This window comes from Oryzias latipes, chromosome 6, assembly GCF_002234675.1.
Source record: "Oryzias latipes chromosome 6, ASM223467v1".
Taxonomy (NCBI): domain Eukaryota; kingdom Metazoa; phylum Chordata; class Actinopteri; order Beloniformes; family Adrianichthyidae; genus Oryzias; species Oryzias latipes.
The window spans coordinates 28236592-28264095 of record NC_019864.2 but is presented as its reverse complement, the minus strand read 5'-3'; the positions used below and the strand labels follow the sequence as shown (position 1 = coordinate 28264095).

General features: G+C 42.5%; 1 protein-coding gene across 1 annotated transcript; it reads left to right on the top strand.

The window, feature by feature from the left end:
- Positions 1-4869: 4869 nt before the first annotated feature.
- LOC101174910 (G1/S-specific cyclin-D2) lies at positions 4870-27349 on the top strand. Its single transcript, XM_004069839.4, has 5 exons — positions 4870-5301; positions 6702-6917; positions 9006-9165; positions 16437-16585; positions 23539-27349. Exons 1-5 carry the CDS (start codon positions 5107-5109, stop codon positions 23716-23718), a joined length of 900 nt encoding a protein of 299 aa, XP_004069887.1. The 5' UTR covers positions 4870-5106; the 3' UTR covers positions 23719-27349.
- The last annotated feature ends 155 nt before the right edge of the window (positions 27350-27504 follow it).

Here is a 27504-nt window from a genome sequence, read left to right as displayed (position 1 = left end):
AGGTGGTTGGTGGAGATGTCAGGGACAAGCCTCCTGGCCAACGCTGGAAGCATTCACTCTGATCAGCATCAAAGCAGGCGGGAGCTTTAAAAAAATGGAAACATTTTAATGAAATGTGGGCAGATGTGAGTTTCCAGATCATGTGGAGGTTGACGTTTCACTTCAGCTCCAAACTTAAACGTAATTCTTTTTAGGAGTTTGATGCCTCTGTGCTCATGCAAAGCGCAAAAACCTAACGTGTTTTTACTTTGGCTAATCAAAGATGCTTGATTCTATTTAAAAAAGTGGACTAAACCATTCGAAAATCCAGGGATCCTAAAAGAAAAGAAAAAGCAGGTGGATCTCCGCAGGTTTTTGTCGGTTAAACAGATTTTCTGTGAACTTCTGCATGAAACCTGTTGTTGTTTTTTCGTGGACGAGTACATTTGTTCTACATCGTTGTTGTTTGATGGACACATCTGCAACTATCCAACCAGAGAAAAATACAGCAAAAATGAGGAAATGACAAGTGATTTGATGCAATGTTTGTGTGATTTTTTAATCCAACCGGGGTTCAGCAGCAGGTCATCCCACCTGCTCACATTTATGCATTTATTTTTCTCTATATTAACAAAAAAATAAAAGAATTTTTTGTTGTTGTTGCTTCATGGATGAAAGGTTCTTCTAAAAGTTCAAGCTTTTGACCAAATCTCCCCAGCAATTTTGTGGCTCAGAAGTTTTTTTGGTTTTAAATCAAAAACTTTTAGAAAATAATTACCTGTTTTGGTCAAATTTGACCCAAAAACATTTATATTTTTCCTACAATTTCTCTTTGGGAACTTTTGATCATGGATGATTGTGTACAGTGAGTGTCTTCTTTGTTTGTTTTGATTTTGGTCAAAGTGCTATTTTGTTCAATTTTGAGTTTGGATTAAGTTGAAATAGAAAAAGAAAAAAGGGCTTGGACTTAACAAATGCTCTAACTTCATCTAAAGCGCTTTTCGAACTGTGAATGCTGTTGTTCATCATTGTACTTCTGTTTTTGTTTATTTTTTAATATTTTTAATTTGACATAAACTACAAAAGATAAACATTGTTCAATAAAAAATAAAGTTGTATTTTTGGTTGGTTTTAGGTTGTCATTTAATTTAAAACATGAAAGCTTTAAGCATAATACTCTTTCAGGAAGTTATAACATCATTGATTTTAAAAATAGAAAAAAATAAACTTCCTTTTTTTGTTTTGGGAAATTGTATTTTTGAGCCACAAACCACATTTTTTATAAATTAATTTAAAATATTTTGTTTGGACTTTTTATTAATTTAAAATGTTTTTTTAAACATTTTTGATGGTTTGTTTTTTGTAAAATAAAAACAATATGTATAACATTTCTTTTAACATGTGGAACTTGTTATAAGTGAAAACATGATGTTTTTGGTGAAATGCACAATTAAATCAGACCCAATGATCAACATAAGTTTTTCAATTTGTGTTTAACATTTAATAGTATTTGTTATTGTTTTTATTTAATTTAGATCCCCAAAACTGAACATTCCAACCAAGAGTTTTACTAATAATTTATTTTGAAATCATCAAATGAATCTTTTACTTTTTTGTTGAATTGTTTGAAAGTGGAGTTTCCTGCTGCAGCCTCTAATCTGTTCCTGCAGGGTTGTTGTTTTGGGTTGTTTTTTTTCACATACCTGTGGAGATCTTGTCAGTTTCAGCTGCTTCATCTGCAGCTTTGTTCCTGTCCTTTTGGAAAAGCTAAAAGTATATATAAAAAAAAAAAGTTTAGATTCACTGTAGGTCAGAAGGAATACAGATGTTCAAGCAAAACTTGCTCTGCATGAAACTGTTCTTTTGTTATTATTATTTACACAATTTTGTGTGACTCAAATTCACTAAAGAAATATCTAATTTGTAATTTATGCATAAATAAAATAAGATATTAAAGTTCCATCTTATTTACATTGCTCAGAAAAGTGAAATGTGTTTTCTGATGGTAAGTTCTATTTCACAAGGCTTTGATGGTTGATTTCAAGTTCTCATTTGTCGCTTTGTTTTCCGTCCAAACGCTGCCTGACATCAGATGCTGTCATTTCAAGAGTCTAATTTTTTTTTTTGCCTCTATGGGACTCAGAGCCAAACTCCCCTCCGACGCGTTTTTGGTGCTGTGCATCAGTTCTCTGACTGTCAGGTCGCCGTGTTGTGTCGGTAACAGCAGATGAGGGCGGCGCAGAGGCTCTGTCACTGTCGCGTGGTGACTGCATGTGCGTGCTCGCGTGTTTGTGGCCGCGCGCTGCGGATTTTAACTGAGGAAGGTGCGGTGCTCATGACTCACTGGCCCTCCTCGCTGCAAAAAATGACCACTGCTGTTCCTTTGCACGTGACTTACTGCATTTTTTGTGGAATTATTATTGAGAGTAGTGTATAAAGTAGTTATTAGTGCGTATTTTGTTGTTGGATTTTATTTTAAATATTTTGTATCATTTCTGTAAGGTCCTTTAAATCGGTTTATTCCATGTTTTTCATATGGAATCACAATAAGAACCCAATGAAAAGTGTTCTTCTTTTGTTTTGTCCCATTTCTATTTATAATTTTAAAACTTGCGGCTATATATATAAAAACTCATCCATCCCATCATTTCTTGCAGTGTGCAGCGCATTTTTTTCTATAAAGTTTTCCAAACTATTGCATTTGTTGGCATGGTCCTCTCCAGATGCGCCTTTGACTGTGGGGTCTCCAGATTCCTTATCGTTTGGAAAAGACAGGGTGTGCTCTGGTTTTATGCTGATGTGATAATTGAAAGCTTCCGGGCACAAGAATGCGCCGCGGTGCTTCTGATCTCACTCAGAGGAGCGCCTGTCTTCAGAGCTGAGCTGCAAGAAAGAAAGAAAAAGGGACACTTGGGTTCATTCAATAAATTCCTTAAAAATATCTATAAAGCTTAACTTTCTTTATGTTCAGTAAAGTTCATCATTCAAACGTTTTTTTTTTTAGAAATAAAAACGAAATATTTTCTTCTTCTTCATATTTTTCTTTTAGAATAATATTTTATATTTTTTATAAATAAAAATGCTTTTGCAGAACTTTTTTCTTTCTCTCTATGTAAATACCTTTCTCAGCTGTATTAAAGTGAAAGCAGCCGTTATACCTGCATCTGGCTGTGGGGAAATGCTGAAGGCGGGGCTTGCAGGTGCGTAATTGCGCATCCTGTAAAGTTTGGAGGAGGAGATGAAGCGGAGATCATCTGATCGCCTGTTCTATTTTGTCTGGCACTCTGAGAAACTGCATCTCAGCTTTGTGCGCTTTGGCGCACGTGTGTATATTCAAAGTTATATATATACATACATATATATATTTATATATATATATATATATGGTTTAAAGCACGAACTTTTAACAAAATAAATTGTCGGATTTTACGCATTTTGCGCTTCTAAAGTCCCAAATATATAAATGTGATGTTGAGCAAAAGTTTGAAAAGTTTTTTGTCTTGCAGCCAACTGCCATATTTGGCATTTATTTGTCTGTCACGTGTAACTTTGTAAAACGTTCATCCACGATGAAGACTTGGAAGGCTGTCGAGGCAATTAGAACATCCTTAAGGGACCGAAACTGGCAAATGACCGCCAAAGTTTGGGGAGGAGAGACAGGCAGGAAGGTACAGATGAAGTCTGCCCAGTAACAATCGCTGACGAGCTATTGGCTATGCAAATAGACTGACAGGGAGGAGGAAAAGAACTTAGACTGGGGGATAGAAAAAAAAACTTTAAAGAGACATTTACCCCACTTTCTCGAACATATTTCTACAAAGCCAAGAAACTTCAAGTGAAAAGCAAAAGCTGGAAAGCTCGGAGGACTTGATGGTCCCCAGCCTTCCCCTCGCGCACTGATGTCTTGCTTTATTCCGGACTGTGTCTTTGAAGTTGGCTAAGAATGGGACGGGGATTAACATATTTACCCATGCAGACTCTCTTTGTGACTGTATGTGAAGCCAAATCATTTGGCAGTTATTTTTTAATTATCTGTTCAATGACTGGCGCTCTCGACTCCGTTTCCACCTGCTTGTTTTTTCCATGTGAATGACAGGAGAAGTCTGCTTAAAAAAATAGTGATTAGGACAGGAGTTGGGGGATTTCATTGGATGGAAGGAAAGCTTCTACTTCACCTTTGTTTTATCTTTAGGAGCACATCCTGTAAAGGAGAAGAAGAAGAAAAAGAAAAAAGCCAACCCAGTCTAAAATTTCCTAGAAAGTTATCTCAAGAGCCATAAGCTGTGGTTGCTGCTCAGAGTTAGTGTGTGTGCGTGCATGTGTGTGCTGTGCGCATGTCATTGTGGGTCGGTGGGTGGGTGGATGTGTTCTATCTGGGCGCGCTTGCATGCATCTCCGTGAGTGAACGTGCAAGATGACTTTATGCCACATGTCCACAGTTTATGCATCAAGACAGCCTTTGAAAATACAAAGATTGTGTATTTACACCTGAATAGAAGAACACAACAGTGTCACAGATGAGGGATTTGGACTCTTTTAGCAGAAATGAACACATTTGGATCATTTTTACGCAAAAGTTATGCTTCAGAGATGAGAAACAAGTCTATAAATAATGTGCTAAAGAATGTCTTGCAAAGATCAAAATGTACCCATAAACTTGTTATAAAATGGAAGTTTTGTTTTATAAAGTCATGAAATTACAAGTCAAATAGTAGAGTTAGACTTCAAAGTTCGTGTTTCTGCTTTTCTCTGTCTCTTCAAACGCCTTTTTCTGTGTTTAAAACAAAACCTTAGCGGCTCGTTGTCTTGTTCACCAAGACTAAAAGAGGGGCAGGGGTGTGCTGTGCGTTCCGTCTAGCCTATACAGAGGTAATGAAGAGAATTGCGTCAGTGGCGCATGCAGGCTTGAAATGCGCTAGGCGGATGAAAAGTAGAGGCGCACTGTGGGGAGAGAGGAAAAAAAGTTCTCAACAAGGAGAGGCAGGACGACTCTGACGGAGCCCCTGCAGTCTCGCTTTTTATGCCTCTAGAAGACTCTTCCTGCCACTTTTTTAGCCTTTCTGCTCCGCAACTCCTCGTTTCCGACGGAGAAAAGCGACTTTTTCGCGCAAGTGAAGCCGCAGCACCATGGAGCTGCTCTGCCTCGAAATGGAAACCAACATCAGAGCACGTCCCGACCCGAACCTCCTGTGCGATGACAGAGTCCTGCAGAGGCTGCTGACCATAGAGGAGAGGTTTCTACCTCAATATTCATATTTCAAAGTCGTCCAGAAAGATATTCAGCCGTTTATGAGGAGGATGGTGGCCACTTGGATGTTGGAGGTATTACGAAAACACCAGACTGTGCTGACAAGTCCTATTTCCGTGGCCGACTTTAAAGCCACCCGATCTGTTGCTTCAATGTTCACGGTGATAAGTGCACATTTCCAGCTGTCTATATGTTCTGCGGATGTTCAGCTGCTCCGTCTTCATGTGTCGGCTGAAAAAAAGGCTTTTCCTCTTAAGTTTAAAGTCCGGTAAAAAGCGGAGTGCGTTTCTGAAACTGAGCTGGGATGTCCCTGACCCCACAGGCTTTCTGCGTCGTGCTTTACGCGCCGTGCCTTGTCTAACAGGCGCCTGTTGATTTTTTTATGTTATTATTTTAGATAGCCTGAATATTTCCATGCACACGTATGCACTCCCCGATGCAAACTGCCTTGCGCTTCGCCATGTTGGTTTTTACAGGAGCGCGTGCGCTTTGAACGGGGATTTACAGTGTCATAAACGCAATACCATCGCTGCAAAGCCGTCGGGAATGACAAAAGAGGGTCTTGGCTGTCCATTAAATCCAGTAGTGATCCATAAAAGAGCTGCAAACATTTTACATATCTGTTTGAAATGTCGGAAGGGCGAGGGCCTGAGCTGTTCTTCAGGTCTTCCTCCCGTCGCTTCGCTTCTCTCCGGAATTATGTTCCATTTCTGTCATTCCATCCAATATTTTCGATCAAAGTCTATATGTAAACAACCCAGACACTCTGCGCTTTATTTTCATGTAAATATAATCTAAATCCGACGTACAGGGTATTTTTTATTAATTTTTGAAATGATTATATCGGTTCGGCAGTGACGCACCTCAGAGCAGCCGCTCGCTGCTTTCCTTTAATTTTGAGATTTTTTTCCTATTTATCCTTCGTGATTTAAGATAGGAATTGTCGGATATGATGTGGATGAAGTGGAAGGACATTGTGGTGTTAAAAAAACGAACCTAGATATTTTTTTTATATTTTTAATTATTTTATGAAAATTTGACGAATGAAAAAAAAACTTGTTTCCGTGTGCTTCGCTGTCGGGGAGGTTTTTTTTTCTTCTTTTTTTTCAGACTCGGCTGATTGTGACTTGAATTCGTTTCTTAGTGAATGACGTGCAAGCATAGGACTATTAAGAGCAAGCAGACCTCATTTTGTTCGTTATTTTATTATTTTGTGAAGGTAATTAATGCAGATGCGATGTCGCAACAGTTTTGGGTTGGGTGCACATTCTTGGCTGTGCCCCAAATGTGCGTGTCATTGACTTTATTTCTGCTCTTTATGTGCTTTTGTTTCTTTACACCAATAAAGTTTTAAATGAGTTTCATTTGAGATCTGGAAAAGAAGTCATGTGACCGCAGGCGCTGCAAATTCTCATCATTGCCTCATTCTCTGTTCCCTGTCTTCCTTTTCTTTCTTTTCTTTTCTTTTTTTCAGGTTTGTGAGGAGCAGAAGTGCGAGGAAGAGGTTTTTCCTTTGGCCATGAACTATTTAGACAGATTTTTAGCAGTGGTACCAACCAAAAAGTGCAACCTGCAGCTGCTGGGAGCAGTCTGCATGTTTCTAGCCTCCAAACTGAAAGAGACACGTCCATTAACTGCAGAGAAGCTTTGCATCTACACAGATAACTCCATTAGACCACAAGAGCTGCTGGTAAGCAACAGCTACTTTAACATATTCCAAATTCTGCGCATATCTTCATGTTTTCTGCATAAAATGCGCCTGTTTGCCGCATGTTTGTTTGTTTGAATACATGGTTCATTTGCGCCCAGCACCCTTTTATGACCTCCAAAACTTGGGATCTATTGCGCTGTCCACGCGCCACTTTGGACTGCGTTGTCATCAAAAGCGCATAAAAAGCAAAAGCCCGGCGGTGAATCGTTCCACAAGGGGCTCCCTTCAATGTTTGGGCTTCAGCCTGCAAGGCTGTGCAGCCAGTGGTCTCCATCGCCATCTAGCGGCAGATATTTGCATAGAGCAGTGAGGTCAGCTGAACTCCAGCCAAAGCTCTGACTGCGTTCCTGTCAGCCAGAGAGGGGGAGTCATGGAGAAATGCAAGTTGGGCTTTTTACAGTTTGCTTTCATCTTAAAATAACCACAGATGTACAAACGTATATTATGTAATGCTTTTTTTTTTTTTTTGGGATCCACAAACATTTTTGGTCGCAGGTTGTGGATGGAAACAATCACATGACTCTTGATGAAGAGAGAACTCATAATTGTTGGCAATAAATCTTGTGCATCCAGCTCATTTGATACTGCACTGTCTGGATTTCGGCTGTTTTTTATTAAGGGTGATCCGATCAGTATTTCCACACTGCTGTGTGGTGCTACATAAACATTCCTCAAAAACATCAACAGCCTATCTCACCCATGTTGTGAAAGAGACCACATATAAAGAAAGTTTCAGACATCGCTGATGGCCTGCCGTTCACTGCTGCAGTGTGTGCATCGAGAAGCTGCTGCTGGTCAGTTTGGAGTGCACACATGAATGCAAAAATGCAGCAGAAGCTGCAGATTTGTGCAAAGTTGCATGAAATCCCCACTTCGTGAGTCTATCTGGTATTTATGTTCAGGCTGAAACACAGGCGGCAGTCCTTGAACTGGTGTGCTGCGGCCTGCTTTCTGTGTTTCTGTATAAGGCAGTATTTTGGCTGATGAGCAGATACAGGAAACAGAGATCAGCTGCTGAGGGCATGTGTTCGTTTTTGGTCCTCTTCTTTGGTAACAATTTCTTGTAAAGGGAACCGCAAAAAAAGGTGTGACCAGAGGAAGGTGGAAGCAGAAGGAAGTGGGTGCCTCCCTGTTTGCCACTCTGTCAGCACAGTGACTATGTTGCAAGTGTTGTCACTACTTTAGCCTTCGCCGAGGGGTTAGATGTTTGCTTGTCTGCATTGATGGTAATTCCCTTGGAGATTTGGATGCAGAGCGGCAGTCAATCATCAGCAGATGGATGCAAATGCAGCAGAATTTGTTTACATATTGGTACAAGCCATATTTGAACACTGTTTTCACGCTGAGATTAGAACAAATGCTCAAATGAAAAGATGAAATCAGATCCGGTAGATGCAGGGTGGTAATACTGCGAGGGGCAGCCGGGTTTGAGTCTTTCTCTCTGAATGACTAAATGAAGAACATCAAGTGTCCCAGTCACAAGGCAGCGCTGCAGAACTAAAAAAAAAAATGTTCCCAAATTAGTCACCAAGTCATCCTTCAATCAGCTTTTCCTGTAAGAGGTGAAAGTAAGTGTGTGTTTTTAAGGATCGTTCCACCCACTTGGTCCTATCTTCATCTCGACCACAATGTGTCATCAGAAGTTCTGTAAATGTCGCTGAAGGCTGTTGATGGTGAAGATGTGATTTCTGATCTTTTCTGTATTGAACGGGTGAGACGAGAGATGCAAAGCTTTTAGACGAGCTTATCCAGCTTAACCACCTCAAGCCTCCCGTCTGCTTCACTCTGTGCGCTCACACAGAGCAACCTCTGGTGGGCCTCTTTAGGAAAGTCCCCAGATGCCGGAAAAAGAGACAGATGGGAGAGAGACGGTGCTGTGAGGTCACCTGGGTTGGTGGCACTCGGCGCTGCAGGCCCAGCCAAGCAGAGCCTAACCTGACAGCAGTGGCGCTTAACGTCCACAGGTTCACCCTTCTGCAGGATCAATGCGAAGAGGGGAATTTCCTGCCAGGCTCATTTTCAGTCATTTCCTCTGTTTTCTACTTTCTTCTCTCTTTCCTTCTCCAGGAATGGGAACTGGTGGTTTTGGGGAAGTTGAAGTGGAACTTGGCAGCAGTAACGCCAAACGACTTTATCGAGCACATTGTGAGGAGGCTGCCGCTACCCGAGGATAAGCTGGCACTTATACGTAAACATGTCCAGACCTTCATCGCCCTCTGCGCCACAGGTAAGACACGATAACAGCAAAGGTCATGTTGGTGGATGTGAAAAAACAGTGACATCATAAAGTCACTTTATTTCTGGATAATGCCTCGTCTTGGATAGGCTGCCAAGTCAAACCAAGGGATGATTGGTTGCATCAACCTATTGCAAAAATCTCATCTGTGTATTCTTCTCTATCAAAGCCCCCTCCTCCTGGTAACATGCAGCAACATCTCCGCTCAGGCCAGTCTGAGCTAGCTGAACTTTATTGATTTGCGTCACTGCTGACGGGAAAATAAGAAACACACTTGACTTTCAGACAAGATTTTTTAGGTTTAAGCTTTCAGAACAGGTGGCAGGGCGCTTTACACTTGTTTTATCTACAGCTGTTTTCAAAGCGTTCCCAGTGGTCTTTTAGTTATGATTGTGCTGTTTGTAGCCACAATTTTAAAAACTGTCTCGTTTTCTCGGACACAAAGTTGTGGGCGGGACCGTTGGCCCTCTTCCACCATTACTGAGAGCTCTCTGTTTACATGCTAGCTTACAGCCCTTAAAACCCCCCAACCTAAAGTTAGCAACAAAAATGGCGAGCAATATCGGAGCTATCCAGCCGTGCAGTTTTGAACCAGATTCCAGCTCAGACGAAGAAAACAATCAGAATGAAGCGGAGCAGGGAGCTTGTGGCCCGAATCACAAATATGATCTTCTTCAAATACAATTCAGAAATGACATTTTTAAGCTTTCTTTTCACAAAATATGTCCTCTATAATCAGAAAAATGCATCAAGAACATGTTTGAAAAACACCATTTTCGTCAGAGTGGGTCTTTAAATCCCAATTCAAGGGATCCTCTGAAGATGCAGAGATGAATAAGATGCAGGAGGAACTATGGGAGTTAAAGAAAGCCAGAGGAGTGTATTGTTTTTTAGTTCTAAGGTATGTCATGTTTTTCCACCTCCTTCTTCACTCTTTCTCTCCCCGTTAACTTCTCACGCCTCCCTGCCCTACAGCTGGTGGATCATGATAGCTTTCCCATGTTGAGAATCTCAGTAGGGCATGTTTGTGTCCCCTCCAGCTCTGTTTCAGCTCAGCTTTAGGAGTGATGAGCAACAAAAAAAAAAACCTCCACACTACTTTTTCAAACATTTATTGACTTTATTCTTTAACAACTGAATGCTCTGTTTTTATTCTTTTTTATTTATTTTTTAAAGAAAGCTGGAACGAGTTCTCACCCTTTTCTTCCTTCTTTTTCAAATTCAGGATGAATTAAAAAAAAAACAATTAAAATATTTGTCTTTTTGGGCGACCCCCCTCCAGTTGCAGTTGGGTTTCCTGCAGGCCAAAAACCGGAATGGCGACTGCACCCCCCATGGGAAAAAGGCTCCTAACGCTGCCATCCTTTAGGGGAGTGTCGATAGTGAGATGAATAGATAGGAGGGAGGGACAAATATTGACAGCATTAGGCAACAATTATGCAACGAGTGTGGTAGACGGTTTTCAGTTCGCCTTTGCAAAGCTTCCAAGCAGAAATCCTCTCGCTCTTTCTCAATTTTCTCCATTTTCTTCCCCTCGTCTCGCCCCACATCCGTTAGCCCTCAGTTTGTGCCAGCGGATTAATGCGTGGAATGATGGCACGTCAGTGATCAGACCTATTCCCAAAGCAGCCTTGTGAAAGCCTCAACATGCACTTTGTCCTTAATTGCCTCAATGATGCAGCACAACCAAATTTACGGGCCTCCCAAAATCGCCCTCCAAACTTTGTGTGTCAGGGGAAATGCTCTGGAGCAGCAACTGGTCATTAATCTGCACATGTTCGCCTCACGCCTGGATCCAGGCGAAGAGAAAATTAGGGCAAAACAGAGAAGGAGAGTTCAGGAATGAGTCAACAATTTGGTGCATCTGAAGATCTCTGGGAATTCAAAACCCCATTTGTGGGAGGTTCCCAGCCGTAAATCTTCGTGTTATCTGGTGAAAATCCTCCCCGAGACATCCTCCGAGCAGAGTTGAGAAGGTGAGGACGAACTTAGAGGAGATCACTCGGGAGGATTTACATCTGCAAGACCGTTAACAACAGGTCATCTGTGGCCTTCCTGTGTTCTCATTCAGCTCACCACCCGCCACTGCTGCTGCTGCTGCTGCTCCACTTAAAAGGACAACATGCATAAAAGCATGCTTTTTTTCTTTTCTTCAAGAGCAGTAGAGAATGAGTTCCCTCATTCCTAATGGCTCCTCTCTTTTGATGAAACAGTTCCGTTTGGGCCACTCGGTGGGATTTTGTCAGGTGGCGCAGGCTGGCTCTGTATTAATTAATAACATTGGTCGGCCCATTCAGGACTATGCAAAAGGGCTCAGCCAGAGACTGGGAGAAAGGAGACAAAAGGCCCGGCTCTTACATTTCATATGCAGAACCATGTGAGGGTCGGCGCCGCAGGGCAACTTGATAGGAAACACCAGCGTTTCCCTCCGGCATGCCGCCAGATAATAGTCCAGAAACAAGCTCATTAAGGGAGATTATCAACCTCCATTCCTGCACACAGACACCAAGCACTGGGAGCTTCCTCCTCCATTCTCATTCAATTGAGCTAAAGTGGGAGAATGGATCAGGAGAGCATGGGGCAGACAGATGCATCCCAACCTGTCTGCTTGGGTTATTGAGCCCCATCTTCTTACCATATTGGCAGGGATAATAGTAATCTTAGTGAACACGGGATCCAAAAGTAATGGTATGCATTGAGTGCTGACAATAGTCACAGACGTTGATCAAAAGCAAATCCTGGATAAGAGCCAACACTGTTGTCCAAAAAAAAAAAAAAAGCCTAATTGTCCTGAAGAGTATAATAAAGATTTTGCTACAAGTTGGGATCCAAATAATGACTGATTCTGGTAACTGATTACACATTCTTTTATCCCCAAATTGTATTTAATTACTAATTTCTGGTATGTGGGGATTTCTTTGAACTGTGGTGGTAGTAACTTGATCATTAACTGCTTAGTTTCTCTCTGACAAACTAATGATTCACCTGCTGACAAACACGGAGCCTTAATGCCGCAGAGGATCACTTTTCTTTTTCTTTTTAATTCTTGCAAATATTTAGTAATGAAAAATGTAGTTTTATCTTTATGCTGTGACATATGTTTTCCTAAAAGAATGTGGAGTTTTGTGCTCTCAAACAGCTCCTCCGTTGATGCACACAAAGACAGCAGCTCCTTCCAGCATCATTAGTTGGACAGATTCAGATTCTGTCCTAAAAGTTTCAGCCTCAAATTCTTGAGGTTAATGTATACTCAGATATTGCCCTGTTTTACGCTTAAAACCTCTGTGGTTCAAAGGCAGGGAATTCTTCCCGTAGCTTCCTTTCTGAGTGACTACTACATGGAGAATCCCCTCCAGGCTAAAAGTTCAAGAGATGAATGATTCATCTCAGATGTGGTCAATAAAAAAAAAGTCTTTACCGGTATTTGTTTACATTTGACCTCCTTCATCTCTCATGAGTCAGAACCCCAACCAATTTGTCACCTCCTTCTGCAAATTATCATTCCTCTACACACTCCATTAATGGGAGGAATCCTGTCCGGTGGCAGCAGATGAAGCAGGAAGAAACTTTCTGAGTGTGAGCCCAAAAATGTGGCACAGAGAGGCTGAATCATCCTGTGGTATGTCCTGAACGTCCCCCCCTTCTTTTTCAATGGTGGAATCAGCACCACCTTCAGTGTAGTTGCCAACTGAGTCACCCCAGAGTTAAAAAGGTTTATTCCTTCAGATGTTTCAGTTTTTCTGCCAAGAAAGTGTAAAAATCAAGCCTTTTTTTTAGCCTTACATGTTTACATTGGAGGTCACGTTGATCAAAAACCTGAATATTTGTAATTTTAAGTAAAGTAAATGTCTGGGTCTTCTTCACTCTTAAATTTTCTAAAGAAACAAAGAAGAGAAAGTTTGCCTTTTTACATAAAAATAATACAGAAAAATTAAAGTCTTCTATTCTACAAATGTCCTTGATAGCGTAGCTACTAAACACATGGCTAGTTTTGAAATATATCTGCGTAAAGGCAGATTCTTGATCCTCTAAATAAGGCTTAAAAAGCAACTTAGCAAGGCCAAATCATCAACCCTCCTCTACCATGCTTGATAATTGACATGAGGTGTTTTTTTTAGCTGATATTCTTTTTGGAAAACAAAGCTTAAAAGGTTTTTTTTGTGCATAAAGTTGCTCTGGATAAATTTGTTATAATAAGTTTGTCCTACAGTTATAGAGCCAAAAGTCTCGTGTTGGAGTATTTACTGGCTGAGGTAATGAAGTGTGAGGATAGAGATAGCTGCTTCCAAAGTCAAAGGTGTTAATTAAACTATGCCAAAAACTTTAGTGTTGATAAGAGCTTTATTTCAACAGGCAAAAACATATCCATGGTGTTTAATACTTCAATAATAGATTAAATTAATACTAGCTCGTTTATTTGATCTTGCATTTTGGGAAAAGAAATACATTTTTTTCCTTAATTTTTCCTCCAAATTTGTTTGGATCTGAACTGTGTCATCAGCAGCGCCTCAAGCTGCTGCTGCGACAGGCTAGATGACAGGGATTTCTATCACCAGACGTTGCATTAGTTTGGGAATTAGGGATTTTTATTTATCATGCATGCTCTTAACTTCACTTTCAACTGTCTTCTTGACAGTTTGTAGATTTAAGCTGTTATTTGCTGACTAATTTCTAATGGACGACATAAAGTAGCATCCTAAGTACAGTTAGCTAGCTGTAAGCTTGTGGGAGCTGCACCGTCTGGACTGAAGCTCGCCACAGAGCTTGTTTTGACTACCTGTCTGTGTTGCATTAGTGGTTACATGTACTGTCATGCCAAGCCCCAAAATTATTTTTGTTTTTAATCCTAATCAGTCAACAGGTTTAGGGTCCCTGTAATGCAACTCCCTTAATAAACAAAAACCAATACATGAAGTCTAGAAGACAAGACCCCATTGACAGAGACGGCGAGCAAAGTTGACCTTTTTTATTTATTTATTTATTTATTTGGTCTCTTGGCTGTTGTTGAACTTTCCAGCTTTAATTAATCTGAAATTTTAATGTGTGCACTGTGCATCGCAGCCACCCAGACCGGCTGACCAGAAGAGCATTGATGAAGTTTCAGAGGGCAGAAACGTGGAGGAATGGAGACGAGGGGGCAAAGGGAGGAGAAAGGGCTATTGAAGGGGGTGAGAGGCGTGCAGGCCAGACAGCCGCTGCTCGCAGGGAGCTTTCCATCGCAGGCGTCCCCACTCAGCTACCTACACTGTTTATCCCCAACATGAATATCAATGAGAGGCTCCTAAAATACAGCCATTCTTCCTCCACATGCAGCAGCCACCAGGCCACATCGGCTGCACGCGCACGTCCTTGTTCTGCCACAGACATGTCTTGTCTCCAGTGTGAAAAATCAGCCTGCTGCCCACTGCCCGCCACTCAGCCCTCTCACAGAACTGCATCTGTGCTCCGCGCGTGTCGGTCCGTCAGCGTGCGGACGCTGCTGCATTGTTTGACACATGAGTCTCTGAGGTGTCTGTGGCCCGGTCTCTCACTCTGTGCTTACAGTAAATCTATGTTTGTCTTTGTGTTTCTTGCCCCTCCATAGAAACTTTGCTGCCTTACAGCAGTGATGTAATGTGGTGGGCTTTGTGTGCTCCTTCCTCTTGGCTCAAGGTGGCCTTTAATAAATCGCCTCTTGGCAGAGGCCCAGCAGCTAACACAGGGGTGTATAATAAGTTCATTTATTTGTCAACACTGAGCCCACAAGATGAGAAAGCGCCTGGCTGTGCATGTTAAAAAGGCAATGAGGGGCTGCCTTTGCAGCAATCAAAGGGCCTACCTCTTTGATTCGCCGTAGAAAAAAAAAAAAAGGAGGAAGACAAATCTCCTTCAGAGCCATCACTCGCAGTTTGCTTTGCAATTGAATATGGCAGTATGTTAATGTGCAAGCTGTTTCAAAGCCCCCGCTGCACACTCCTCAACCCATAGGTGGCCCGAGAACAGAGGAACACTCGCAAGAAGGAGGGGCGGCGCTTGGAAAGGAGACAGGAGGTTAGGGTCACCGGAGGGCGACTCTTTTCTTCTTCCAAAGCCTCACGAGGGTCTGGACGCAGACTTGAGATTGATGTGCAGCGGGGATGTCAACCCCCTCTTGCCCGCCACCTTGCCCTCCTTTCCCCCCTCGTAGCCTTGTCACGACACCGTCCATCCCTCCCTCTTCATCTGCCCCCACCGCCGCCGCCTCCCCGTCCCCATGTCCAGCCGCTGTCTTTGTCCAGCCTGTCTCACTAAATTGGGATCAGCGGAGTGGGGATGGATGCTGTGTCTCTCAATTGGGTGAAATGAGGTGATGACTCTGGACAATGGAGTCACACTCTCGCGGCTTCCCTCTCGCAGGCCTGCCACTCTATTAATATGCTAAAAGATAGGAGGGCCGCCAATGCAAACCAGTGCCTGTTGTAGCAACAATGACTGGGGCATGTGTGCCATTCACTGCGCCTTCTGAGCAGGCCATGTGTTATCCAAAAAGAAAGGTAGAAGTTGAGCAAGACATAAAGAGAGAATAGAGCAGCCAGTGTGTTTGTGAGGAGAAAAGCTCTCTGCTGGTCTGTCTGTCTGTCTGTCTATCTCCCTCTCACTGTATGCCAGTTGCCTTGCCTTTTTGGGCTTCTGGCCCGTTCACAAGCTGTCTCATTTGCATTATGAATGACAGTGAGGGGAGCTAACAAGGTTATTGGTCTTTGAGACGCACGCCTGTGACCACACGTGGAAAAAGGACCTACAGCAGTGCGCATTGGCAAAGGCACTGAGCCTCTTTATTCCTCCTTTTCCAAGCGCTATGGGGCTTTTTTTCTTTTTTTCAGCGAGCACACGATTTACTCAGGAGATGGAAGAAAAGGGGCCGGGCCCGGGGAAAAGGGGGACAGGATTGGGGAGCGGGTGAGGGAGGCAGCTTTTCAGCTTCTTTACAAGCCAAGTGAACCCTCATTATCAAGACCCCTGGTCATTAGTGAGCGCTACCTTCATACACGGTGTAAAAGAAAGAGGCATTTATTAGCTGACTGCCAGATTACATAATCATATTATCTTTGGGTGGGACACCGTGGATTTGCCCCCGTTGGTGCAGTTTATGAAATCCACCAGGTGAAAAAAAGAATCCAGTGGTAAATCTTTAACTGTTTTGCGTCCATGTTTCACCCAAGAAGACGTTCTTCCTTTGATTATTTACAAACCAACTGCACGGAAAGACGCATTGAACTGAATTGTTGTATTCTCCCCTCCAGATTTCAGATTTGCCATGTACCCTCCCTCCATGATTGCCACAGGAAGTGTGGGGGCTGCGATCTGTGGCCTACAGCTGGACTCAGCCGACCAATCACAGTGGGGAGACAGTCTGACGGACCTGCTGGCCAAAATCACAAACACAGAAGTGGTGAGTTTCTTAAAATTCCCAGCGTTCCCCGTGGTCTTTTAGTTATGATTTTGCCAATTTTGACCCACATCCAAAAACCTGTGTGGACATAGTTTCTGCAGAACGGCAAGAGTTCATTAGAAATGCCCCTCTGAGTTGGGAGCAACCCCGCCCCCTTCCCATCGACCATAACTGACAGCTATCTGTTGACGCGGTCTCCAGCTAGCTTACAGCCCCTCACAACAACAACCTAACATTAGCGGTGCAACAAAAATGCTGAGCAATAGCTATCCAGCCGTACAGTTTAGATCCAGATTCCAGCTCCGTCGACAATCCGTGGAAAGAGGTTCACGGATCACAATGGAGTGGGGGAGGAAGGGAGCTTGTGGCTCGCATTTTCTACATCACCAATACACTTTGTTTCAAACTGCATTTTTTCGTCTGCTACTGAATCACAAGGATTTGAATTAATAAAATACTCACAATGCAAATTTGAGCTTAATTTTCTTAATATTTGTCCTCCATCATCAGGAAAATGCTGAAAGAACAGGTTAAAAACACCAGAAGCATAACTTTCATCCAAGGGGGACTTCAAACACTTGCATTTGAGAGCAAACATAGATTGTATTTTACTTTTCTGCAAAAGTGATTAACACTTTTGTCATCTTGCGTGGAATTTGGCAAAAACTCTACTATCTGGATAGTTAAAGGGGTTGTTTATTAGTCATATTTAGATAGAGTGAGTAAGGATGTCAGTTCGGTTGTTCACTTGTACAGAAATTTCAGTGATTCAAGGGTGAACCAAAGGCTGGTAAGACCTAAAGTATCTTATCAGTTTACTTTTCCCTGAAAGGCTCCACATAGGTCCCACTAAAAAAAAGTGTTTTGCGCCATATTACTGTTATCTACCATGAACAGGAACATCCCCAACAGACCTTTTATTTTCTCTACGTGAAGAAACTGTAGTTCTGAAATGACGCCCTCATTTGTTTTTTCTTAGTTTTGACATCCCATAAAGTAGTTCTTGTAGTCAACGAGGACCAATAATGAGAACCAAAACCGTTGAAACTGAAACCAAAAGTCTCTTCTTTTGAAAGCGTGGTGGTGCAGGTATCTGCTTTGGTTCCCATGGGCGTTAAAGGTTGGAGAGCTCTCCATCAGTCAAGTGTGGCCATCAGGGGCGGTGTAAAGGAATCCGCTGCATCGAGCCGGCCTTACAGCGCATATACTGCCCGCTCTGTGGCTGTTGTGTGGCTGTCCGGGTTGAGTAAATGTTGCAGAGGTGGATGATTTGAGTCCAAACACAGGCATGGCCCCTGCTGGCTCTGGGATGCCTGGCTTTCATCAGACGGATGGGTACTGGGGTTTCTGCAGCTCACTGCCAGGGTGAATATGTGGGCGAAGCGGCACAAGCTTTGGAGAATGAGACTGTGGAATGATAAGTGAGGTTATTTTTTATTAGGTCCTCGTGGAAAAAGAGCTGTGAAGAGGTTTCGGGGGCAGAGGGCAGCCGCGGAGCAGGGACCAGCTCCGGTTGTGAAGCTGCTGGCTTGGCAGGAGTTCTCAAACAGGATGATAAAGACGTTTGGTGACTCACAGCAGACGGACTAAAAACATTTCAGTTAATGTGTGCACAGGGAGGAGATGGGCAGGCACAACACTGATCCCAAGCTTCGACTCTGGTATGTTAAATACTGTCCCAAAAGGAGGCAAAGCAGCAGCAGCAGAAGTAGGAGGAGGCTGAGGAAAGCTGTTAAAGTGTGAAAACGACACGGAGGGAGTGTCATGCCTCCCCTGCGTCAATGAGGCCTCTCTTGTCTCCTCCTACTGTCCGTCATGCATCGCTGCTGGAAAGCATGGCTCCCTCTGCTACGGGGCTGTGTGAAGTCTCGCTCATCAGTTGAGGAAAAACAAACAGTTGGCCTCATCAGCGGCACAGTGCATCAGTGTGTTTGGCTTGCAGGGTTTAAAACTCTGGGAAATTAAGTCGCTCTGTGATCAACTCCTTACATTCCTGCAGAGGGCATCCCTCCAAATGTAGCACACAGGAGAGGCTGCTAACCGAAACTCAGCACAGAGCCTGTTCATTTTCTGCAAAACTCAAAATTATTCTAATTTCCTCTCAAAGGTTCTTCAAGAAAATCTTAAACGGGGAATTTTCCAAACTCCTACCAATAAAACAAGCTGTGATAAGTTAAAAAAAGTGAGATTTCATCATATTTTAAAAATACTGTCTAAAATAAAAATGTCTTCAATATTGACTGTAAGATTATTTCATCATATTTTAATTATAATCTATATCATTTTCCAGCAATAGGATGTGTTTGATAAGACTTTTTTGCAGGGAAGTTACATCTGTTTATCACTTTCAGTGTGAAGCGGATATGGTTGAACGCTGCAGGGTTTAAGCATGAGCTTAATGATGGCATGTCTTGATTCAGTTGACTCATAGCCATATGGCTTTTGGAGATTATTTGAAATAAACGGGCCTTTTATGGGAAATCCATTAGAGATGCTGTAGTGTAAAAAATATAAAAATAAAAAGTGGCGATTTGTCGTTGGCCTGTTTTAATGTAATCGGAGGGCCTCTGACAGAAAAGTGACTGATGTGTGAACAGCTATATGTGGAAGCTTTGATAAGCTGATGAATCTATAAATGTTTCTGATGTCACGAGTGAAAAAAGACTTTGGTTGTGGTCAAATACAGAATATAGCACATACACTTGAAGCTCAGTTAAACTGAGAAAGCCTAAAGATGCTTTCATAGAAAGCAACACTGGTTTTAGTCAATAGCGTAGGTGACATTTAAACTTTATTATGTGTGTGTATATGTCTATATATATATATATCTATTCTTTCACTGTTAAGTTAAAGGACAGCCCATATCCACAAGGTTCCTTACTATGTTAGCAGTAATACTCTTCACAGTTTTCCAAAGTAGTTCCAAAACACTTTGACAGATTTTTGTGTGCTGTGTACCACAAAAAATCAATTTGAGCCAGAATTCATACTTTAGAATTCATACTTCATACGGCAGATTTTTTTATTTTTTTTTAAATTCATGGATTGGAAAGGTTGGTGTCACAGCTTTGATTTAATTTTAGTTCGCTAGATTTAGGAATTTCTGGCTGAAATGAACCACAAATTGAACTGAACTGCTGATTATTGTTGCATTTAGATGAGTGGCACAGGGTGTCTTTTATTTTGAAAGGAAGTCATGTAAACATTTGTCAAAAATAGGCTTAAAAAAGGCGTATTTTCTTTTTGTTTGATTTATGCCAAAACAAACAATAGTTAATTAAAATTGATCATAATAGTAACATAAATACATTTCAGTGCCTTATTTTTCTAAAGTAAGACTAGTAAAGCCGCCATGATGGCAGAGCGGTCCCTGAGCCGAGGCGCCAAGCAAAATATGGAGGGTTTCAGCGGGCGTTGCAGCTGCCGCTACCAACAGACTCCCAGCCAATGCCACCACCCCCCCCCCGGCATCCTTGGTATCCAGAGGCTGCGGTTTTTCAGTGGAAATGCGATAGGGCCGAGTCACCATAGTAGGTCACTGGAAGAATGTGCATTGCCTCACACACACCTGGTGTGGCCTAAAGGAGGGGTGGCAGACCGGGTTACAATGTGCAAAGAAAAATATGAAATCCGTGTGAAAGTGTTCTTCTTCTAACACTCGATCTGTCATGAGGGGTGGAAGTGTGTGCAGTTTTTAAGAGTGGAGGAGCATGTGGCTGAAGAATGGGGTTTCTGTTTATCTGTGATTTATTAAAACAGGATGAAGAGGTTAGAGAAGTGCAAAGGTTTAAGACCACCACTTCCTAGATTTTGTTGCTTCAACACTCAACCTCTCTCTGCGACTCATTCATCTTTTTTTTTTCTCAGTCAGAGTAACACAAGGTCAAAGGAAACACATTTTCCCATTTTTTTCTCCTTTTCGTTCCTGTTTTTGTTCCTCTTTTTCATCGTATAGGTCCGCATTCACGAAACCAAAAGTGGCGTCACATTAACTCACATGTGCAGGAACATCTCTGCATGTGGGGTTTGAGTTCTGCAGGCCAATGAAAGGAAAAGGTCACATTTGTTTTGTAACACGTGTAAACTCCAGCCTTGTTGTGACTTGGTGTTTCCTTCAGATCTGTGTGTGTGCTTTGTTTCTGCTGTCTCACCACCCAGTCATCCCAGAGTGCAGTCAGCAGTGAAAACACATTCCAGGGCTTCACACGGTTTTTTTCAATTTTTGGTTTTGTCTGTCTGTGCCAGTCCCCCCCCCCCCTTCGGCTGCTTCTGCTGCTGTCACAAAGGACACCCAGGTTTACACAGACTGTCTGGAAGATCGTACCAGCAGCAGCACACCAGAAACAGCTTATTCACGGTTGCAAAAAGAGATACACAGCTTGATGCAAATTTTTGCAGGACTCCTGGTCCCAGGTTGTCCAAGTACCCAGATCTCCTGTGAAAACAGCGCCGGTGTTTCCAGTAGTCACACACTGGAATCATTAAAGTTTCTCAAATAAAGCCCATGGGGTTTGGCATGGGATCCGAACTGCCGCGCTGCGGAATGGCGCAGACTGGGCGAGAAGGCTTTTTAAGAAGTTGAGGCATGCATTTTTGCGGTAAGACACAGGCAGTTCCTTTACATGTTCTGAACTGGAGTTAATTTCTCACAGGATCTGAATTTTATGACCAATAGGGCTCACGTTGGTGGGAAGATTCTGGTGGGCAGCTTTTTGAGCTGATTGAGGACAGACGCCGCTCAGCTTTCCTTCATGGCAGAAAAAAAAATGGGCTCATAGAAGTTTGCAAACCTGATCTGAGAAAGCTCGTCTGCATCAAAACTAGGTAGAATGTGAGCTATTTTAAGATCGTGACACATAAAAACAAAATCATTTGTAGATTTAGCTCCAATGACAGCAAATAAAAATTGATTTTTTTAGTTCTATTTTATGTTAACCCCCCCACTTTTACCCAAAATTCAAACACTTGGGTCATTTTCTTGCACATAGTTTCTCCAGAGCGGCAGTAAGTGGCACAGAGCAACCCGGGCCCCCCCTTTCCATCGACCATAACTGAAAGCTATTTGTTATTGCAGTGTCTCTCTTTTTCGTCTACTCCTGATTTACAACGATTTGAATAAAGAAAAGCTCAGAAATGTCATTTTAAGCTTAATTTGTTTTATACATGTCCTCTATCATCAGATAAATGCTAGAAGAATATGTTAAAAAAAAAACGTCATTTTTGTCGGAGAGAGTGTAGAATTTGTGTAATCCCTCAGGTGGGAAAGCTTGGTCTTTACTTTTTATGAATGTTCCACCCTGTAATCTGTCCCGGCTTTTGCCCTTTGACACCATGACCTTTCGTTACTCTGCCCCGTTCATCTCTATTAGGATTTCTGAAGTGACTGCGGGCTCAGTTCTCAGTTCATTGAGGCTCAGCGGCACCAGAGGCTATAACACAGGCTCAAACTGTGGCACATCAGGTTTAGATTAGCTGTAAATTTTTCAGAGGAACGTTTTCCTGCGTCACAAAAGCCATACTTTCTTTCAGCCATGAGGAGGCGTGTTTTGTTGCAGCTTTTGCGTGTATCCACCAGAGAGCGCTGTTGGCTCCTCATTAACTCTTTTGTATTGGTTCTTTGATGAACGCACACACTTCCTCTTTTCCTCACAAAGTTTCCCTCTCTTCCTGGGGCTGCGCTGTCCCCGCTCTCAACCCTCCATCAGATTGAGGATGTGAGGCCTCCTTGCTGCCGAGGCCCTCGGCTCCCACGAGGGTTCTCAGATTGCCGCAGCCGCCTTTGATAGTGAAAGCCGAGGCGGCCGGGTCTCAGATGGATCCCCTGCAGGCAGGCGGGCACGCAGACTGGCTCTTGTTAAAAAAGCACCACCTTTGTGTTCCCACAGGTGGATGCAATTAACATAGCTTTAGTACTACCTGTGTTTCCAGCTGCCGTTGTCAAGGCTACTTCTGTTTGGGTTTGAGTGCGTGTTTGGGAATGGCAAAGGTGGCGAGATGGGGGAGGCGGTAGCAGTGTGTGTGAGCGCATGGGAGCGATGGGGGTTGGTATTCAGCGCACGACCCTGGTGGGCTGATGTAATGCTCGGGCCTGGCACGTCTCCGCACTTACTTTTTGCATCAGTCAGAGCAGCTTGAAAGTTGGTGGTCATTTAGAATCACTAAGCTGTAATGGTCGGGGGCCCCTGTAAAAACACACAAAGGGCCCCCGTTTTTATTTACAGGTTACGATCCTCTGACATCTATGTACCCCCACCCTCACCACCACCACCACCTTTCATTGAAAATTGGATCCTAAAGTTTAAAGTCCCACTCCGAACATCTTTTGAACTATTTTGTGGTCTTTTCATTATGATCATGCTGTTTTTTAGGCAAAATCAAAAAAAAAAACTTGTTGTTTTCTAGGACATAGTTTCTGCAGAGAAGCAGGGGTTCATCAGAAATTCGCCTCTGGGTCGTGGCCTGGACTGTTGGCGCAGTGTAATCCTACCAATACATCCCTCCTGTTAGCTCACAGCCCCTCACAGCCTAACATTAGCGGTGCAAGAAAAATGGCTAACACTATTTATTGCAGCCGTACAGTTTAGATCCGGATTCCAGCTCAGACGAGGAAAACAAAGGCGTTCATGGATCTATTTGTCTGCTTGTGGACGCATCAGAATGGAGCAGAGCAGGGACACTGTGGCCTGCCGATGGTAGATTAACGACAACAAACGTTTTCAAAAGGCAGTTTTTTTTGTTGGCTTCTGATTCATCATTTGAATAGAGAAATACTCATAAATTGAATGCTTAATTTTCTTTGTGTTGTCCTTTATGAGAAAAATGCCATAAGAACATGTTAAAAACACCAAAAACAACACTTTCAGTGCAGTTAAAGATATTTTAGAAAGTAAGAACATCTAAACAGAGACAGTGGGGGGAAAAAAATCATTTTTCTTTTGTTTTTGCCTTATCAGGACGTTCTCAAAGAGTGCCAGGAGCAGATCGAGTGCGTGCTGGAGAGCAGCCTACGTGAGGGGCGGCAGCAGCAGCAGCAGCAGCAGCAGCAGCAGACTCAGAGAGGGCCCAGCGGCAAAGGCCTGGACGAGCTGGACCAGTCCTCCACCCCGACAGACGTCCGCGATGTCAACTTGTGAACCGCCGGAGGGCATCCGTGCACAGGATATAAAAGCAAACAAAACAAAAAATTAAAAAGAGAAACCTCATTAAAAAAAAAAATTCAACTTTCTTTAAAACCAGAAAAAAAGAACAAAACAACGGAAAAATGTTGAAAAAAACACAAGCCCTTTTAACAGATGAAAAACAATGCTTGCTAGTTTTGTGAACTATCTGTTGAAAAGCACCCGCACATGTAATCGATTATCTACAATCTGGTCTGAAAGCAACAAATTTGCATCAAGATGAAGCTCTGTGGTGCCTTGGATATACAGAAGGGAAGCCAATCATATTTGCATTCTGCCTTTGATTGTATAGTGTGACCTTTAAGTTATATTTTAACCATAGCTTGATGATGAGGCTGTTGAAGTTGAGGAAACCATTAAGAAGCTGCATATACGGGATCACTGCTGGGCTTATGTTACTTTTGCTCTGTTCTCTTAGTATTCATTGTTGATGTAAGAGATGTCACATGTTCGAGCGCCTTGAACCTCATGACACCCACAGGTGAGGCAGAGGAAGCAGGGAGAACATAGTGCTGAAAACGATGGGTTCTACTTCCTGGCTGGGACGATATTAATTATTAGATAATTACTTGTTGATATCATTATTAATATTATCATTGGACATACGTTGGAATCGAGTAGTAGATCAATAAGCTCCTTTTGTCAGGCTGCTTGTGTGTTCGTTGGTTTGTGTGCGTGGTTGCATCCGTGGAGCACGGATGTGCATGGTGTGAGTGTTGCGTGTGATCCTCCATCTATATTAGCATTCTGTTGCATAAGGCACTTGAACAAAGCGGCAGACTTAACACTTTTTGTGTGTAAGGCGGGGCTACGCATGCTCTTTCCATCCATTTAACGGGGCATCTACGCTACGTCACTGCCTTCACGCCTTAATGCGGTTCACTGCCGGCCGAGAGTGAACCGCCTGAAACGTGAACGAGATGGAAGAGGATTTAGGGTATGGGAGAGCGGACGCCCATACCTGTCTCAGAGCATTTCACCTCCGACTGAGAGACTCTGTGAGGTTTATTACTGCCAATGCAATGGTGAAATATCACATCATTTTACTTTCTCAGCTTCTCGTTAGGGCGCGGTGCGTGTCCTCGGATCTTGGAAGCTGTTTCGAGTCTGAGCAGAGGAGTTTAAAGTTTCTTGTAGAAAGATTTTTTTCTCTTTTTTTTGTGTCATTATTTCGTACTCCTTTGTGTGATTTAGCAGTCAGGAAATGTAGGGAGCTGAGGAAAGATTTTGAGAGGCAGGGACATCTTAAGAGTCCTTGGGGAAGGGCAGGAGGACCGTGGTAGTGTAGGAGCATGCTGCTGTTGTAGGAGATGTGGATGATGTTCAGCTAGAGGCTGGAAGAATTCAACAAACAAACAAAAAGGCTTCGTTATTAAACTCTGATGCCTTCGTTTGTGGGGGGGGGCATTGACATTTTTGCATTGGGGTACTGTCAAGTGAAGAGTATGTGCTAGTTTCCACTTGCATGGAACTTGCATGAGGAAGTTAGACAATAGGCTAGATCATGTGAGGACTTTGTTAGAAGAGTACAACGCTGGTAAAATACTGTCAATGCATCTGGAGTCCCACACGGAGCTGTTTTCGGCTCCCTTACGATTTCAATGGTAAAGCACTTTGAGAACATGCTCCCCAGGAGATTAGAAAAATAAACGCGCTGGGTGGTGTTTTTTTTTTTAGGTGAATGGATTTTTGTTTTGGTTTTTTTCCTCATTAGCCTTTTCTGTGGTTTTATTTTGTAGGGCTGGTTTCCCAAAAACATTAGACATACCCTTGTCAAGCAAGAGTCCATTTTAAAAGCCTCAATGTGCTATGAGGACATTCCGAACAAAAAGAAGAAAAAAAAACATTCCTGCTCAAGTAAGGATTTCAGGAGAATTTGGACATAAAATGCCAATACAACCTGGACAATACCTTTACAAAGAATTCTCTTCCATGGGGTCAAGAAATGTTTTTACTTGAATTTTTATTTATCTGCGTCACAGCCATGGAGAGCTGCGTGAGGCTGCAAAAAAAGAAAGGAGCTAAAAGACAGGATGGAGGTTTTTGCACATGTTCTTCAAAGGGCAATGACATTTGCGATGTTAAGACGCAGCGCAGCCTTTGTTTGAAACCAGCGTAGCTAATGTGCGAGATGGTCCGTTTTTTCGTATGGTGCTGGCTTGCGTTGGCGGCGAAGGCATCTGTCGTCTGTGAGGCAGACATCGGCACAAACACAGACGGTTTCTGTCCGTTCACGTTCATCACGGTTCTGCCGCAGCAGGATTTGATCTTTTTAATGACAGTATGAGAAAATGTGGGGATCTCTCTCAGTAAAACTGAACAGCTCAGTGGCACATTTGCATCATCATCCCCGTTTATCCAATTCGATCCCTTCGTTTTGCCTCATGTTAGCTCTCTCCCAAACTTTAATGGCTGTGTTTTTTTTCTTTTTTCTTTTGGCAATTATTGTTGCATGTGTTGTATATTGATGCCGCAGATCAGTTTGTGTTTGGTATATTTTCTGGGGTGACCAGACCCTCAAAAGGGTTCTTCTAAGATTTTAGAGATACTGTATCCCAAAGTGAAGAGAGGATCAAGGAGGAGGTGTGAAGACATCACATCAAACGAAAAGTGTCGATATTTTTATTGTCTTTTTGCGCTGCTAAAAGCTATGAATTTGTTTCATTAATACAAAAAAAAAATACCATTACCTAGTCGTGATGTGTCACATGTGTGCTGCTATTTTATAAACATTTGTATTATAATATAATTATTTTACTGCTTAAAAGATACTTCCAGAAAAAAAAAGTAGATGGTGGTAGAAGAACATGAAATGAGTATTTGACTGGAAATGTTCATTGTACAGTTAGATAGCATGTTCATTTCCCCTTTTTTTTGGTATCTACTTTGCATTTCTTTTTTTTTTTTTTTTTTTTTAAGTCACATTCTGCGTCAGTGGTATTTTCCAAACCTCAGGATTACTGGAGACAACAAAACTCAAATTCATCACCTTTGCTTCTGCTGTGAGGGGGCCTGGGATGGAGAAGAAGGAATAAATGGGGGTGAGGGGAGGGAAACGACAAATAAAAAATTTGTTTCCAATGGGTCAGCTTGTAAAAGAATTCACAAAAATTCCACTTGGACTGAAACCTGTACCAGGGGGGGCTTTACCTTTCTGTCTTTGTAACATATTGGTTGACTGCGTCTCTGAGCGTGGTCTTTTTTTTTCCTTTTTTTTTTCTGTTGTGTCCGGCTTATTGTGTGCTAGAGAGGGAAAAGCAGCTTTCCCATGATAGCCAAAGTACAGTTGTTGCTTTATACATCAGCGATCTCAATGAATGTCCGTGAATCCAGTTAGAAACATTGTGTGTCAGTGTCAGTAAATACGGTGATTGTGTACCACTGGAACCACCACATCTGTCACATTCAGTCTTAAATATTCTGATATCTGGAAGTTTCAATGGTGCAGATCAGATTTCCCTGGAGTCCAACCCTCCCTGTACACCCCCCCCCCCCCTCCACTATAACTCAGATCATGTACCTCAAATGTCTGTTGCACAACCTTTTGTCAATAAACTTTTGCTTTAAAGGGTGTGACACCACATCAGCTCGCTGTTTCTCATGCCTGCTCCTTTGTAGTGCCTGGTTGTGTTTGGATGAATACATCAGTTTGTGTGGTAGATTTGGATGGAAGGAAACAGAGTAGAAAAGCACAACAGAAAATATCTACTTTATGCATGCGCTTTTGTGGCTTTTTGTCAC